Source organism: Chelon labrosus (assembly GCF_963514085.1).
Source record: "Chelon labrosus genome assembly, chromosome: 9".
NCBI classification, from domain to species: Eukaryota; Metazoa; Chordata; class Actinopteri; order Mugiliformes; family Mugilidae; genus Chelon; species Chelon labrosus.
This window is the reverse complement of record NC_140359.1, coordinates 3,280,892-3,297,799: the sequence shown is the minus strand read 5'-3', so window position 1 is coordinate 3,297,799 and position 16,908 is coordinate 3,280,892. Positions and strand designations below refer to the sequence as shown.

Genomic DNA, 16,908 nt, shown 5'->3' with positions numbered 1-16,908 from the left:
CCATGTAGGAGTTATTAAATCAGCTATTCTGTTATAGTTCTTTGATTCTGCCGCCAGTAGTAAACATCCTTTATTCATAGAGGTCTGTTTAAATTGATCCATATGACACACATTGCTCTCTGCCAACACATTACATGTGCGATCGAAAGCCCTTTTATATCCCTGATCAGATTCTCTCTGATAATCTTAAACTGCACGCACAGAGTAGGAACACACGAGCCAAAGTGAAAACGTAGCACAGGAAATTCTCCTTCCCTGCAAAACAACAATGTGAGGGCCACTCATAGACTTCAGACTCTGCTAATACCTCCTGACCCTCCTGCTGACCTCTCTCTAGCAGAGATCATTTCCTCACCTGCAGATAAATGACTTGATTTATAGTTGCTGAAGTACCCCTGTCCCTGAGGTGAACTGGCCCTTTGGATACAGATGATCCTGAAAACAAGGTTTGGATATCCTGCTAATGTCTCCAGATGATGTGGTGTAGCTTTTGAGTCAGATACAAATTCAATCTTAAATTAAACTTCACTCTGTGATCTGCGTGCACTGTTGTTCATTATTACGTTGTTATTATATTACAAAAAGTTAAAGTGACATTAGGCTGTACTAACAGTGCTAACCGCAAAGAACACGCAATGCAGAGATATCGTTTTTTGTTGTAAAATAGGTTGTTACTAAAAACATCATGTGGTCTTCCATTAGTCTGATCATGCCAAGGATTTCTCTCGTTGTAGCTGAATTGAATAACAGACATAAACCGATCAGATATAACATTATGACCACCTTCCTAATATTGTGTAGGTCTCCCTTGCGCCTCCAAAACAGTTGTGACTCATAAGAGAATGGACATGGGCCTTCTGAGGGTGTCCTGTGGTGTCTGGCAACAGAATGTTCTTAGTGGGGGCCTTTGGGTCTTATGGGTTGAGGGGAGGGGCCTCTGTGGAATATCCCACAGATACTTGATCAGTTTAGGATCTAGCGAATTTGGAGGCCAGGTCAACACCTTGTGCTGTTCTTCATGTTTCTTTAGTTGTTCCTAAAGCGTTTTTGTGTGTGTGTCTGTGTCAGGCTGCATCCTGCTGGGGATGGCTGCTGCCATCAAGGAGTGTCATTGCTATGGGGTGGGGATGCCTGGTCTGGTCTAGGTGGGTGGTACATGTCTAAGTAACATCCACATGAATGCCAGGTCCAAACGTTTCCCAGCAGAACATTGAATTGTCACAAGATGGTCAATGTTATTCACTTCCCCTTGCAGTGGTTTTAATGTTGTGGCTGATCATTGTAGATTTGCAGACTGCAGAGAACAAACATTCTCCTATAGTGTGCTGAACTCGCAGCCAGATGTTCACTTCTATAGCAGAAGTGGTCAGTCATAGCTGAACTGGTATTGTAACTGCAAAACCTCTGCACCAGATGCAATGCATGACACACAACAGGACCTAGCAAGCCACTACCTGTATTTGTCTCATTAGCCATACATTTCAACACAATATTATTTACATAGAATATTATTAATTCCTTACCTCCTTTTTGTGAATGAATGGGATATTGCATACCTATCAGTCTCATTGTCTTTTAGAGTGAAAATGTATAGAGGAGATTTGCTGAGGCCAGCTGACAAAAAAGAATTTTTTTGTGATTTTATTTTGTGTAATTGAGTGTAAAAGTTTCCTACGGAAGTTCACCTATGTGACGTCCATAGTGGCCTATTGGTTTAGGATTTACTTTATTGCCGTGTCTCACTTATGTAACACAGTGTTCCCAGTCTGTTAGAGCAACACTGATGAGCAGTGTGGGGAAGATTAGCTGGACAAATACGTTCAGGTGCAGAGCGATCAAGTGTCTGCTGGATGGAAGAACTGCAGCAACAATGGCAGCCTGTCCAGAATAAAGGGCCATTGTGTAATGCTGAAAAGGGGAATTTGTGCCTGTAGTGCTTGCATTCTCTTCCTCCTCTTCAATCCATGCTGTCTTCTAATTTTTGCATCAGACATATTTGAAGTCTAGATTTCTCTAGTTCTAAAAATCCTAATCTGCCAGATTCTTGAATTCTCTCAGCACCAATAGTAAAACTGGTGCATTACTTTCTACAGCACAGGGACTTGACACAAAGCCGACGGTTTCCAGAGTCAGTGAGTGTCCATGGTCGTCATTGTTTGTGCTCTAACTTTAACATTAAAGTACACACACAAACATTTTTACAGCAGTATGATCTTCTAAAATTAATAAAAGGTAGAACCACTGATCAATATGATTCAGGAGAGGCCAACTCTGTACGATGGTTCCGAGCTCTTCCTAGCTTCCTAGGCTCCCAGCTAACAGTAGCTCTTCCAGTTTCCTGGACTTTCTTTCCAGTGTGTTCTGGGGGAAATTGTGGCCCAGAACCAGGCAACGTGAGAAGACAGTTGGCCTTCACTGATGTCGGTGTAGTCCGTCCGTATCTTTGGCTTTGGACTGAAATGATTGATGCATACTTAATGTGCAAATGAATCATTATTCATCAGCTATCCTTAGAGAATATGCTTAGTTAATATTAATATTATAGCCCTCTATTATGTCTATGATACACTTTGATATAACTGGGTTAGAAAATATGAGCCCAGAAAGTGAATCAAACTCAGTGTGTAGGTACTGATGCCATTCTGCCTCTTCAGCACAAGGACTCTCTCTTTGCTGACAGTTTTCCAAAATAACACATGCAATGCTGTTAAAGAAACAACCAGTTGATAGCAGTTTCTTTTCCGTCTCTTTTTGCAGCATCAACCCTTACAGAGAACACACCCACACTCTACCCATCAAGATTCTCCTGACCAAAGCCATGGCTTCGTACTTGTTGATGAACCTCATGTTGTGTTGGACACTAATAATGAAGACAGAGGTGGATCCTCCCCAAGAATCCAAACACTAGATGAAAAAATCGCCAGGGAAAGTGCAGTAGACACTGCTTTATATAGTGTTGTCAACAGGTCACCTGATTCTGCGACTAAAAAGTCTGAGGTGAAATATCTCACTGTCACTGTACCGATGGACAATAAGATCCAAACGAAGGCAACAAAGACATACTGGGGGACGAACAGCAATGAGGAAATTCGATCTTCTATGATTTTGCAGCATATGGAGTCATTGCCTGCTTCTGGATCAGAGAACATTGTCTATGGATCTGACCAGAGACGTTACAGAATCCACAAAGGCTCTTCTGGGCCCATCGGACCACCGGGAAGAAATGTAAGTATCTCTTTGGAATTATGAAAGGGGAAGAAAATGTCAGATAACCCTTTAGAATCATGAATCCAACTGTTTTACAGATTACAGATTACAGTCTATTGTCAATATATTTGCCCATATAGTGTCAAAAGTAAATGTGGATTCTAGTCAATAAAATCCGATAACAGTTGTGGTTTGGACCTATTTTGATGTTTAAGTTCATAAGAACCATTGAGTGATGTGAATCATGTCTAACAAGAAGATTTCAGAAGACTGATGTGCGCAGTCATGTCTAAAAGAAGATTAAAACAAGTTCAGTAGAAGCACTGATCAATATGATTTAGGAGAGGACAACTCTGTACGACGGTTTAGAGCTCTGCCTAGCTTCCTAGGCCCCCAGCTAACAGTAGCTCTTCCAGTTTGCTGGACTTTCATGCAGGCGCTTACATACTGTATGTACTAGCGGCCATTGGCTGTAGTCTTTCCAGTGTGTTCAGGTGGAAATTGTGGCCCAGAACAAGGCAGTAATAACAGTGATAACAGATAGTGAGTGCCAAAAAAGTGCTGAAGCACTGAGAAAAGTCTTAAAGAGCCACTGAAGCCAGTCACAGCCCTCCCCGTACACCATGGTGCATGGTTGCACATGATGTCCCAAGTAAATAAAAACCTCTAGAGCAGGATTTGTCACTGGCAGTCCGAGAATATCAGCAGTGGAATACACTGCTTTCAAGTTTCCCTAGGGTGACTTATGTAATTTCCCAAATTACCTCTCTTTATTTCGCCTGTATTTTGGTTGTAAGTGGCGGTTATGGTTATTCTGTGGTAGCATCAACCCACGTGAAACTGGCTCCTACTGGTGTTTATTCAACTTGTTAAATTACAGGGTAGGCAAACTGCCTTCAAAACACATTGCATTAGTAAGATCTTATAGAGACCACGGTGACATTTTCTTGGTATGGTCATTAGTAGATGATGCTTGACTGCAGGCGTAGAATGTGTTGCCAATAAGCTTTATGCATGAATTAAAAATAGCAGAGTGATATTTTGTTCTTTCAGGGATGTGTTGGGAGAGAAGGATATGTTGGATTTAAAGGTGACAAGGTAAGTGCGCAAGAGCAAGTTTAGTTTTTTTTTAAATCATCACATGGCAATTATGATCAGATGCACAGTATCCAGTTCCAAGCAGCAAGCTTACAGGAAAACTACATTGTTTTATCGTATAGGGTTCTCAGGGTATTCCAGGACTTGATGGGAGAAGAGGGGACCCAGGGCCTCCGGGACCTCCAGGACTTCCCACTCTCTACCTCTGGAGAAACTCTGAGGAGGACTGGATTGATTTCAGGGTAAATTCAAATGGAAACAACGCAACTATAATCCAGCTGGAATGGCACTGAATCCCTAAGGGTTTGAACCATGGTGTGGCACCAGAAGACAAGTCAGTGTCCTTTTTACCTAATTGGTCCTCTAGATTTGTCAGTGCATATTTACCTAATTGGTCCTCTTGAGGTTGTCTCAGATGAGCGTTCTTACCACACGTCTTGTCTTGACTGCCTGTCTTAATACCACAATATTTCAAGCCAGCTTTCCATGTGGTTGGCAACTTTCAAAATGTCTAAATTTGTACAGTTCTTAGAACTTATATTAAGCAGCATGGTGATGTCAGTGCTTTGGTGGCAGTAGGAAGACATTTTAATTTTTAAAAAAAAAATACTACATCAACTGCTGAAAATGAAGAAATGATCCAGTTTAACATTTTTATTTTCAGAGAAATAATGAACATTTTCTGAAGATTAACAAAAATTTACTTTAATAATTTTTCAGATATTCTCACCTATGTTTGTGTTCATATCCCTTCCACAGCTCTTTTTTTTTGTGGCACTCCAGAAGTAGGAATATTAAGACCAGTCGGGTGAAAGGAGAGAGAAAAAATTAACACTGAGAAAGAACAAACTCTAAGGGGGTTGTTGGAACCAATAACAAAAACATAACAATGAGTGATAAGTGGATGAAGAGTGGAAGAGATAAGAATGGTGACCAGACACACCATGGAAGGTCTCCCAGCAACCTAGACCTATATCAACATAAATAAGGGATGGTCAGGGCCCCGAGCCCAGACTGGGGGCTTGTTCCACAGGACAGGGGCCTGATAACTGAAGGCTCGTCCTCCCATTCAACTTATTAAAACTCTATGAGCTGCAAGTAAGCTTGCAATTTGAGAGTGAAACATTCTGTTGGGGTTATATGGTGCAAGGAGGTCTTTCAGAAGATGGGTCACAATAATTGTTCAGTCAAGAAATGATACAATAATTATTTGAAGCATAATTTGGATCTAGTATAAAACACTTTAGACATCATTCTTTTAGTCGCTGATGATAAGACAGATGTTCAGCATAGGAGGCCATGACATCCGGGAACATGGAAACATCACTGAAAAACTTGAAGGTGCTTAAAATCACAAGATAATCAAGCAGTTTAGTGCGTGACAAAAATGACTGTATTGTGAAGAAGCGCTGCACGACTAGTCGACTAGTTGACTTAGCTGCTGTGCCGTGAGGCTTTAAGCAAGAAGTCGACTAGTCGCTGATCATGTGACAGTAACAACATGGACGCTTCCGAACAGACAGGTGAAGAGCCCAGTGGGTCATTGCAGCAAACTAGCAGCAGTTCATCAAGTGTGTGGAAATACTTCACTTAAGATGAAGCCCATTCTACCGGAATATGTAAGTCAGTCCTGAAATACAACAAATGTACTACTGCATTACACACTCATTTGAAAAGACATCAGCTAACGCTAGCAGAGGAACGGCCCAAATCCTCTCAGCGGCAGTTAACAACTTTACTAAACATTCTGCGGTCACAGAGAGAGGAGGCTGTAAATCAACAATTTTCTAGTAAATGTCATTGTCTAAAGTTATTAGACGTTTGGCTGCTGTACACAGAAAAGGATTCGGAGATATACCGCTTTTTTTGTTTTTGTTTTTTATCCCGGCTACATTGCTACATAGACGGTGCGGCAGCGCACAGTAGCTATTGGTAAGCGCACATGTTTATGTGCAGTTCTGTTGTGTTCTGTTCTGTTCTGTTAGTTGACATTGTGGTTGTAGAGCCTGATTTTTTTTATTTACTTTCTTTTTTGCCGAGCGAGAGCCTCATATAGAAGAGTCAGACTTCCAGCATTTATGGTGTTGACGTGGGCTACAGCCAACAGTAGCTGCAATTACCTTACCTTTGTGTGAAGCACTACAGTATTCAGGTGAAGAATATAGACTTCATTGCTGCAAAGCATTCTACTGTGTTATCGACTAGTCGACGTTGACTCGACTTTCACCACATAATAGTCGGCTTTAAAAAATCCAAAGTCGTTCAACCCCTAATTGTGAAGTACAACTGATCCAGTGAACCTGCGAGATCCAACCAGAGTTGTCCTGTTTTCCCACAGTTGTAGTGATTTTATAGATATGATCACATGGGAAGAACTGGCCTGCTATTTCAGGCAGGGCTGAGTAATCCTCTCCCAGTGTGTTGACAGTGTATGGTGATGGCCGCAGCTCAGGGCTCACAGCTCTCCGCTCTCACAGACTGTAATGAGAGCTGAAGTACCACCAAGCATTGTAACTGGAGAACATCCAGACCTCGTGCTTGGGTCAGGCCCTCTGCTTTGCTTTTTGACCATCCATACGAGGCAGGGTTAAGCTGGCTGTGAAAGGCCTCAGTGTTGCCGCTGTCTCAGAATACACTGAAGGCTGTGACTGCTCCATTCTGTCCACAGAGACGCGGTTAGACGCTTAAGGGTGGGCCTGGCCTCTTCACCAGTCTGAGCTTCACCTAGAGAGGATTGGCCACTCAACCAGTGCTGCAGCGCCACTGCCAAGATAAATATGAACTGGAGTAACAGAGCTACTGTGTGCTGGAGATGCCCAGCACATCTGACTCTGATAATGGTTAAATATTAAAGAGATAAAGATAAAGAGCCTTTATTTGTCATTATATTATACAAGTATCATATAACGAGATTGCATGGTCAGACATGGAGGGTTGGCATAGAGGCTGCTATCGCTGTACTCACAGCACTGCAAGATGCACTGCATGGAGCGCCTCACACTTGTCACACACTCATGTCTTTTGGCTCCATTTACAGTCTCAAGTGTTACAAGATAAAGAAGTGTGAATGTCCAGTCACGTTCAAGCTATCAGCTGTACTGCTACTACCCATTTATATTGTGTAGCACTCGTAGTGTGTGGCCGTTGTAGGAAATTAAAGGTGCAACAGGCGATAGTCTGTCCTACCAGCTTTAACCAAATAATCAGAATAATGCTCATCTCTTCTCTCACCCCGACTGGTTGAGGCAGAAGGCCGCCCACCCACAGTCTGGTTCTGTCTGAGGGTTTTTCCTGTTTTTCTTCCCAACTGTCGCCAAGTGTTTCTCAAGAGGGGAGGTACTGATGTACCAGGAAATGACTTACTGTATGTTATGATTTGGTGCCACATAAATGTAAATTTAAATGAATAATCATCACTTGCAGTGGATAAAAATAAAAATCCCAGCCTGTCCCAGCTATCAATGGACGAGAGGCTGGATACACCCTGGACAGGTCTCCAGTCTGTTACAGACCCCTTATTATTTGCAGTAACTATTCTTTTAATAGACCCCTACCACTTAAAATATAACATTATGTGTTGTTATTACTTACTTTTCCAGAAACGGGCCTTCTATCAAATGCTCCGAGCTGGCTGGCCGGTGAGTAACTCGCCTTTTAGACTGGATCTATGTTGTTCAGAGTATGTCAATGATTTATATTTCTCTTGCTCTTAAGTTGAGGCCTGGCCCACCTGGACCAATGGGTGAAATGGGCAAACCTGGCTCTCCAGTGAGTTTAACCACCACTGATACACAAGATGGCTTTTCATCTTTTTTTCCAAATTTTGAACTTGTTTAATATTGTGGATAATTTTAAGGTTGTTAATAAGGTGTTGTTATTATTAAGGGTATTCCCGGAGATCCAGGGAACAGAGGAAGGCCAGGACCAATAGGCGACATGGTAAATTTTGAAACTGAGATGCCTGAGGTTATTACCTTAACGTCAGTAAAGATAATAACCTTATATCATGCCATGTGCAGTATTTGTTGTAAGTATCTGGACTGTTTGAAGCTCCCATTCATTCATTCATTCATTCATTCATTTACTGTAACCACTAGTCCTCTTGTGTCATGGGTGTGCTGGAGCCTATCCCAGCTGTCATTGGGCTATAGGCTGGGTACACCCTGGACAGGTCTCCAGTCTATCACAGGCCTAACACAGAGAGACAGACAACCATTCACACTCACATGCACACCTACGGCCAATTTAGAATCCCCAATGAACCTAACCAGCATGTCTTTGGACGGTGGGATGAAGCTGGAGTACCTGGAGAGAACCCATACAGATATTTCTATATTGATGTAAAGCTGTGAACAAAAGCATTAATTTTATTTAACACTTAATCTGTTGAAGTTCAAGAAAATAAACCTAGTCTGTATTGTATGTGTGTGTGTTAGGGTTACCCTGGGCCAAAGGGTGTCACTGGAAGCACAGGGAGGTGGGGCAGAAGTGGCAGTCAAGGAGTGGATGGGCATCATGGGCCACCAGGGCTACCTGGCCTCCAGGTAAGAACTGCCACAGTTTTATGTGAAGCACACTGTGCATTGACTTAGACTTAGACTTGGATTTAGCCTGTATTGATACACAAGGGAAATTGCTTGGTCACAGTAGCTCAGTTGTACATAACAATAACAGAAAGAAAAAAAAAAAGACAAAATAGTTTAATAGACTTATAGATTAAAATAAAATAAGCAAAAAAATAGAAGAAGAAATAGAAGAAAATAAATACTATATACTGTACATAGGAAGGATAAAGGATGTTTCTGTTGGTTTGGGTGTATTTATATATACAACTAATATATGAACCTCTGCAGCATTAGTCTGCATAGAAGAACATGTATGAATATAATTTATGATAATCATATATTTTGAGAAAATTACATATTCTGTATATATGGGGAGATGCATAATGCATATTCCATCTTAACATTAAGTACATTTTCATATTACAATATCGGTAACAATATAAATGATTAGAAAAGATTTCCCTGCAAAAAACAACAGAGGTCTCGGGAACTTGTGCATGAAATTTGATACAGGTCTTTAGGATATGAAGGGGCTTAGTCATTAAGGGCCTTGGATATAAGGAGAAGGATTTTAAATTATATTTGGGATTTTTATTGGGAAATCTGAAACATACAGAGGTCAAGTCTAGAAATAACAAATGCATGTAGTAGAGTATTGTTTCATGGTTGGAGAATTCATCCCTCACTGCTTTACTATGATTAGTCTGCATCATTTGGTAACATCTACAGTTCACTTTTACCATCAGGGCCCCAGAGGCTTTAAAGGGGACACGGCTTCACCAGGGGAGAAAGGTGATGAGGTGAGCATTTTAGTATCCAAGTAACATTAACTGTCACAATAGTCAAATTATCTGTGAAGTTGACATGGAGATTAAGATGGTAAAATGTGGACCAGTTCCCACCAAACAGGGATAACAGTGCCACCTTAAGATAAAAAAACTGCTACTGTAGAATACAGGGGCATGACTTCTTTTTAAAAAAAAAACAATAATAATAATGTAACTAAATCATGAACTTTGGTCCAGACCTATGATAGTATCAGACTTTCAGGTGATAGAATCCTCTATGCCAAGTAATAATTCATGAAAGTTGCTGACAGAACTGTACTTTGTATTGTTTTAAGTAAGTTTTTAAAAGTTTTTTTTTGCAACTTCTTTGTTATTGCAGTTCTAACCCCTAACCCTATATCACGAACAAATGAAGTACATAAGTTAACTTGCATATAATGCATCCACTAAGGTTCATAGGTATGATTCACTGCTCTGTCTGGATCCTATTTAAAAATGCATAAATACATATAAGGCAACCAATAATATGACAGGATCAGTACACACAAACACAACAAAGGGTTTAAACAGATCAATTCAGACAAAACTGTGCATATGTCGCTATCTCCTCTCACTCCTGATCTCACAGATTTTCATTTGGGCTTGAGATTCTTCAACAGTCCCACTAATGAGAAACATTGTGTGTCATACTTTAACCCCTAGAATTCCAGGGTACCCCTTCACATCTTCTTGAGTTTAGCTTTGACTGATGTGTCTAGTTACACCCCATGTTTTAACCTATAGTTACAAGCATCAAATACTCTGTTTTGAGTACATTCTGACATATACTCTAGGTGATCAGGTTGACAGATCTGTGCAATCGCTCACTTTTTTAATGAAAGGTAGCTTCAGTTTGTGGCCAGCATTACCATCAAGGTATGCTAGTCCCCGGCCCCTGCTAAGCAGCCAGCAAACTGTGAGGGCAGCCCTGGGTACCAACAAATGTGCAATGAATGATCGTGTTTTAAAGAGCTTAAATGGTGTCCTGAATTGCAGGGTTTCACTGGTGAACCTGGGCCGAGTGGAGACAGAGGGAGAAAAGGGGGAAAGGTCAGTATAAAAAATAGTTTGGATGAATATTATGCTCTTCTCTGGTGATCCTCTGTTCCTTCATGAGAGATTCAGACGTCACAGAGCTTAGACATCACCCTCTAGTGGCTGGAAATAGCAACTAAACCTCAACCATGCATATCATGTTCATTCCTGGGTCACACCTTTGTTGTGCAGTACATATCTCTTATTAACATCATCCCAACGTAATAGAAAACAAAATAATAGCATTTATTTATTTATTGATAAGAGAGTGGCATAGATCAATGAGTTCTTGTGGATGCTGTTTGTGTGTCCTGTAGGGGTCTAAAGGAGAACCGGGAGAAGATGGGCCTGTTGGCCTTCCTGTAAGTAATATCTTACTATTTGAAAGGAGCTCTGAATTTGAACATTGCCATATATTGCTAGACTTTTGCTATAACAGCCCCTAACCATCTTTTGGAAGGACCCCCTTGGCATCATATGTGAGTGTAGTGTGCCTGGATTCCTGGGAGTACTGTTGTGCACTGCTGATTCAATGTCTGTCAGGTGCATCATGGTCCTCAGCAGCTGGCTCATGTCCTTCTGTCACCACAACGAAGCTCAGGGACAAATGCTCGTCCAGGAAATGCTTGCTTGGGACCTCCATCCTGAGGAGAAGTCTCGATATTGTTTCGGATCTGCTCCAAACCACACTAAGCCACACCTGTCCAGATGCCACCAAGCCTGCTGGGCTTTGCAGCACTGGCAGTGAGAGGGTGCAGTGAAAACTTTAAAGGTTCCAGATTCCAGACACTCAAGGACTCAGCATGCAGTACGCATGGATAACCCTCCCTAGGGTGTTCCCCATTTTGAGAAAGGCCTCAGTTCCTTCATCCCCATGGAGGAGGAAATTAAGCTTTGCATCTTCCCTGTGTTTTCTCTTTCTGAAAATGTTGCATTGTTTCTTATCAGTTCCCACTTCTGAAAACACCAATTCAGAATATTGACTTCTGTATTAGGAAGGCAAACTTGTACTTATTAACAACAGATCTACTGAACAGATCTTCAGGGTGTAGCCTACTGTACAAATGTCAGATTCTCTCATTCGGGTCTGTCACTTGCCCTGAAGTTATTCAGCAAGTGTGTCATGGCAGCTCTGCAACCCATGCAAGCTGCAGTTCTCAGAGTTTTCGCGTTAATTCAGAAATTTTCCAGTAATCACTCCCAGATGTGTGGAAGCAAATGATTGATTGATTGCAATTTGTGCTAATCAGGGTCTTTTAGGTAAAAGAGGCATTCCGGGTCTTCCTGGACCTCCAGGGGCACAGGTAAGACATGGATTATGCTGTATTCATTTTGTTCATTTTTAATTCCTTGGCAGAAATGACAACCTATGGTTCTGTCCTTTAATCAGGGAAACTCTGGACATGATGGCATGAAGGGTCCTCCGGGACTAGTGGTGAGCACCAAAAGTGTTTGTCTTAACATGTTGAAAGAAAACTTAATAGAAATGTTAATGCAAATGTTTCTTCCTGCCAAAAAGAAATACTAATATTGACTGAATTTTCTAGGGCGCATCAGGGGCCACTGGTGGTGTAGGACCACCTGGACAGAATGGGTCTGAGGTGAATTCATATGTGGAAGCTTCATTCCTTCAAATTATTTTAGTTCAAGCTAGTACAGTACAATAAAGACTGGATTTTTCACAATGTTTTTCTATGTTCCGTACAGGGGGATCAAGGTCCAGCTGGTCCAAGAGGTGCTAAGGGCCGTCAAGTACGTCTGCCAGTTTGCCTGTAGCCTTCACTCTATGCACAGTACTGATGAAGACATTTGGATGGAGAATCAAAGAAGAAGTGTAATCTTGTTTTAATCCAACAGGGACTATCAGGTTTAGGAGGAGAGACAGGCGCACATGGACCTCAAGGGATTCAGGTAAATATGACAAAGAAATAGTCCAGAGTGTAGAGGATACACAATCGCTTTAGAAAATATTCAGACCCCCTTCACTTTTGTACATGTTAATGTGTTTAATTTTTATCACATTTTAAGAAATTTGCTAAAAATCTAAAACATCTGACTTTTAATTTGGTGCGTTGTAGAAGCTCATTTGGGAACAGTTACATCGGGATAAAGTCCCTATAAGCTTTGCACGCTTGGATTTTGGATTTCATCTCATTCTTGCTTCTGGAACCTGGAGAAGTGTCTGGGATCTTCACATCTTTCCCCGGATGTTTTGTGGGGTTTTGAGTCTGAGCTTTGGCTGGACTGCTCAAGCACACTCAAAGATGTGTCATGAAGCCACTCAAGCATTGTCTCAGCTGTATACTTTAGGCCATCTGCATGCTGACAGGCCCCAGTCTCAGGTCGCTACACTCTGGTGCAGGTTTTCTTCAAGATCCTCCCTCTTAATTTGGCTGCAGTCATCCTTGGCATGATGCTGCTGCAATGATGCATCTCTAGGGCTGGTATTTTACACATAATAAGCAGCGCCTGGTAGTTGCCAGATGTAGAACTTGGAATTTTGCCCTAAAGGGTTCATCCTTGTCATATACATTTTACTGATTGAAGATTGCTTGTAAAAGATTGAAGGGAAAACAGAAATTCAGAATATTCACTCTTCTGCTCTGCTGGGCAACTTGTCAACAGATAATAGATGTTTTCATGTATACACTGCTGTCAAGTGAAAGGAACGCGTGTTCACTTTTCAGGGTGTAGTCTACTTAACAAATATCAGAGTCTCTGGTATTCATACACATCCATCCAGCCCAAAGAAAAGCAGTTCAGTTGTGAGGGTCTGAGGGTCTACAAATATCAGACTCTACTGATATTTGTACTGCATCCATCTTTTCCATTGTTCTGATCAGTCTCCTGTCCCTACCAATGAGAAGCACCTCCTTGGCATGATGCTGACAACAATCATGATTCAATAGAACTCGTATTCTACAGATAATAAGCAGTGCCTGGTAGTTGCCAGGCATAGGACTTTGAATTCTGCCCTAAAGGGTTCAACCTTGGGATGAACCTTCCTTAGTTCTGATCAGTCTCCTGCCTGTCCCTTCCAATGTCAAGCACCCCCTTAGCATAATGCTGCCAAAACCATGCTTCGCTAGGGATGGTGTTCTCCAGACAATAAACAGTGACCCAAAAGGGTCTAGCCTTTTTTAGAAGTAAACTGCAGGCAGGTTGTCATATGCCATTTACTGACTGAAGATTGCTTGTGATGGATTGAAGGGAAAATGCTTGTTTGGTTTTAGGATTCCAACAGACACTTTTCTATCATTTCCCCCCTACCATATTTAATGTTGGTTCTGACATACTTTACACTATTATAAAGTGTAAAATTTGGTCATAATTTTTTATGCGTCATTGTTTTTGTTTTTTTTCAGGGTCGACGAGGAAACGATGGCCACCCTGGTCCAAAAGGGGGGATAGTAAGTTTTAATGTGATAGTCTCTGCAGTTATGTTTGCTTTGTGGTCTCTTTTGTACTGATATTGTTCTCTTTGGCAGGGTGAAATGGGACCTATAGGAATAAGAGGATTGCCTGGTATTGAAGGATCCATGGTAAATACTATCAGCTATTTCTAGCACAAGATAATGTTGTCTTCTGTAATTGGCATGCATGTCTTCTACCTAAAATAATAATAAAAAATGTTTTAGTGCACTAGTTGTTGCCAGAGCCGGAGAGTTGAGATTTGTTCCAAACTACAAAAATAAAAAATTTAAATGGTCTTACCATTTTGGAATTGAACTGAAACTGCTGCCCAAAGATTTTTGAAAGTGGCTCACACCTGACTCAGCTCCTTCTGTATTAAATGCACAGGACAATTTGCATCTCTTCTTACTTATCACAATGCTACTTACAGCTGCTCTTACGTCTCCATGCTCTGTTTGAACTCTTAGGGGATGCCTGGACGTCCTGGACCAAAAGGATTTCCAGGAGGCATAGTAAGGATGATCGTCTTTGGCTTTCAATGACATGTTAACTATAACATTCAGCCTTGGGTCTGTAATCATTAAACCATGAAAGCCATAGTATAAAGCATTTGGTCTGTGTTAACACAACGTACATGTCTAATTGAACATGTGCTGTACACCAGTTAGGCTTAACATTCTGACCACTGACAAGTGATGTGAAGAACACCAATGATCTGGTTTTCGTGGCACCTGTTAGTTAGTGGGATAAAGTGTGATACTTTGGGCAATATTTGCTTGAGTCCTGCCATTCATTTGGATGTTACTTTTACACATGCCACCTTCCTAAGGATTGTCACAGACCATATAAACCCTTCATTGAAATGGTATTCCTTAATGGGAGTTGCGTCTTTCAGAAGGATAATACACCCTGCCACAAAGCAACAGTTGGTCAGGAATGGTCTGAGGAACACAAAAACGACTAGGCCTCCAAATTCCCCAGATCTCAGTCCAATCAAGCAACTGAGGGATGTTCTGGGAAAAGAAGTGCAATCCATCGATTCCCCATCTCCCAACTTGCATTGGAATCCATGCTTCTTTGGGTCAGAGCTCTTTAGCGGCATAAGGACAATATTAGGAAGGTGGTCATAACTAATGTATACTTTGCAAAAGGATTGTGACCAAATAACTGATGTGCCCGTGGTCCTTCACATTGTGCCAGAACAGCTCCATCCTGACTCTAAAATTCCCTATCATGTCTGTGATGCCTGCCCATTTCCCCAAACATCAGTTTACACATTATGCCGTAACATGTTAACTTTCAGCAAGCTGTTCACTTGCTGTCTAATATATCCCAGGCCTTGACACACATCCAGCTAAAATCATACTTTAGTTCGTCTGTGTTTTAGATTGTTTTCAATTGGCTGCAGTACACCTTATTATACTAGCTAGTCACTAACTTTGTGTTTGCTGGGCAGGCAGAGTACAGTGGATTCACATGTTTATGTTTAGGGTATCCAAGGACTGGATGGTGACAAAGGAGAGGCTGGACCCAAAGGAGACAATGTAAGAGCAAACAGGTGGTCATCACAATTTTCTACATTTCTGCATAAAAAAAGACCAAAACATTGACAGATTTTCACACAACATGACTACTAAAAGTAGACAAAGAGAACCCAGTGAAATAAATGAAACAGGGAAATTAGCCAATATTACATACTGAGTTGCAGAAGTATAAGTATCAGTATAATATTTCATTTGTTTGATTGAGTTCTCTTTGTCTACTTTCAGGACTTTTGTGAAAATCCAGTGATATTTTTGTCATTTTTATATAGAAATGTAGAAAAATCTCAAGGCTTGCAAGTGTCACTGTAGGTAAACAATGACATTTTATAGTACATTACATAGTGTTCATTTTACCAGTTCCAGTATTTCTCAAATTTCAGTTAGCATATACCATAATCTCCATTCAAAACTACGGATAAAACCTCTTGACTTCTGGTCCTCTTAGGGGCCACCAGGTGCTACAGGGATCCAGGGTCGGCAGGGAGAGCGGGGAGAACGTGGAACCTTAGGTCCTCCAGGCGAGAGAGGTCAAACTGGGGCTCAAGGAAAAGAGGTACAAATCATGATTCCAACATTTCACTCTCCTTAACCCTGTTCATAATGTATATTAGTTTGTCAGTATTATGTACATTTCCTAAATTAAGTTCAAAGATCTTGAAAAAAGAAATGATGGTTTTAATTAAGTTTAGATACATTTAGTTTTAGTATTTCTGATTCATTTTACTCACACATCCCGCCTGTCTCCTTTAAAGGCAGAGCAGCTACTGCAGTAAACTCACAATGATCAAATGTCTTTCACATTAATTTAAAATCAAAAAAACACTGTAGGTTGAGTTTGAAAAAACGAAGTCAAACCATTATAACTATGCCTCCTGGCACTTATTATAATCACCTGCCAGAGTGCATTTTAAAGCACTCATTGGAGGACACAGGAGACACTTTCAAGTGATTTAAGAAGATGAACAGCTCAGTTGCTTCCACTTTAAAATGATACACACCAAATAGCAATACGTTCTCTGGTGGTGACCGGTCTGTATACACATGTAATCTACACTCTGGTCGGCCTACTTTTAACCAGTAAAATAATTTGAAGACCAAAATTTAGGATTGTATAAAATATAAACATTTTGCTTATGGCTATAAAAAGAAACTCTAAGAAGAATGAATCATGATTTCCTTTTTTGTGTTTATACTGTATATCTTTGTGTTGCATAAGAG

General features: G+C 41.0%; 1 protein-coding gene across 1 annotated transcript; it reads left to right on the top strand.

Moving 5' to 3' along the window:
* The first annotated feature begins 9,518 nt into the window (after positions 1-9,518).
* Positions 9,519-16,809, top strand: LOC311492993 (uncharacterized protein). The gene is made up of 13 exons (XM_084551468.1): positions 9,519-9,670; positions 10,694-10,747; positions 11,050-11,094; positions 11,983-12,036; positions 12,123-12,167; positions 12,280-12,333; positions 12,440-12,484; positions 12,590-12,643; positions 14,098-14,142; positions 14,221-14,274; positions 14,614-14,658; positions 15,637-15,690; positions 16,136-16,809. Exons 1-13 carry the CDS (start codon positions 9,533-9,535, stop codon positions 16,277-16,279), a joined length of 831 nt encoding a protein of 276 aa, XP_084407594.1. The 5' UTR covers positions 9,519-9,532; the 3' UTR covers positions 16,280-16,809.
* The last annotated feature ends 99 nt before the right edge of the window (positions 16,810-16,908 follow it).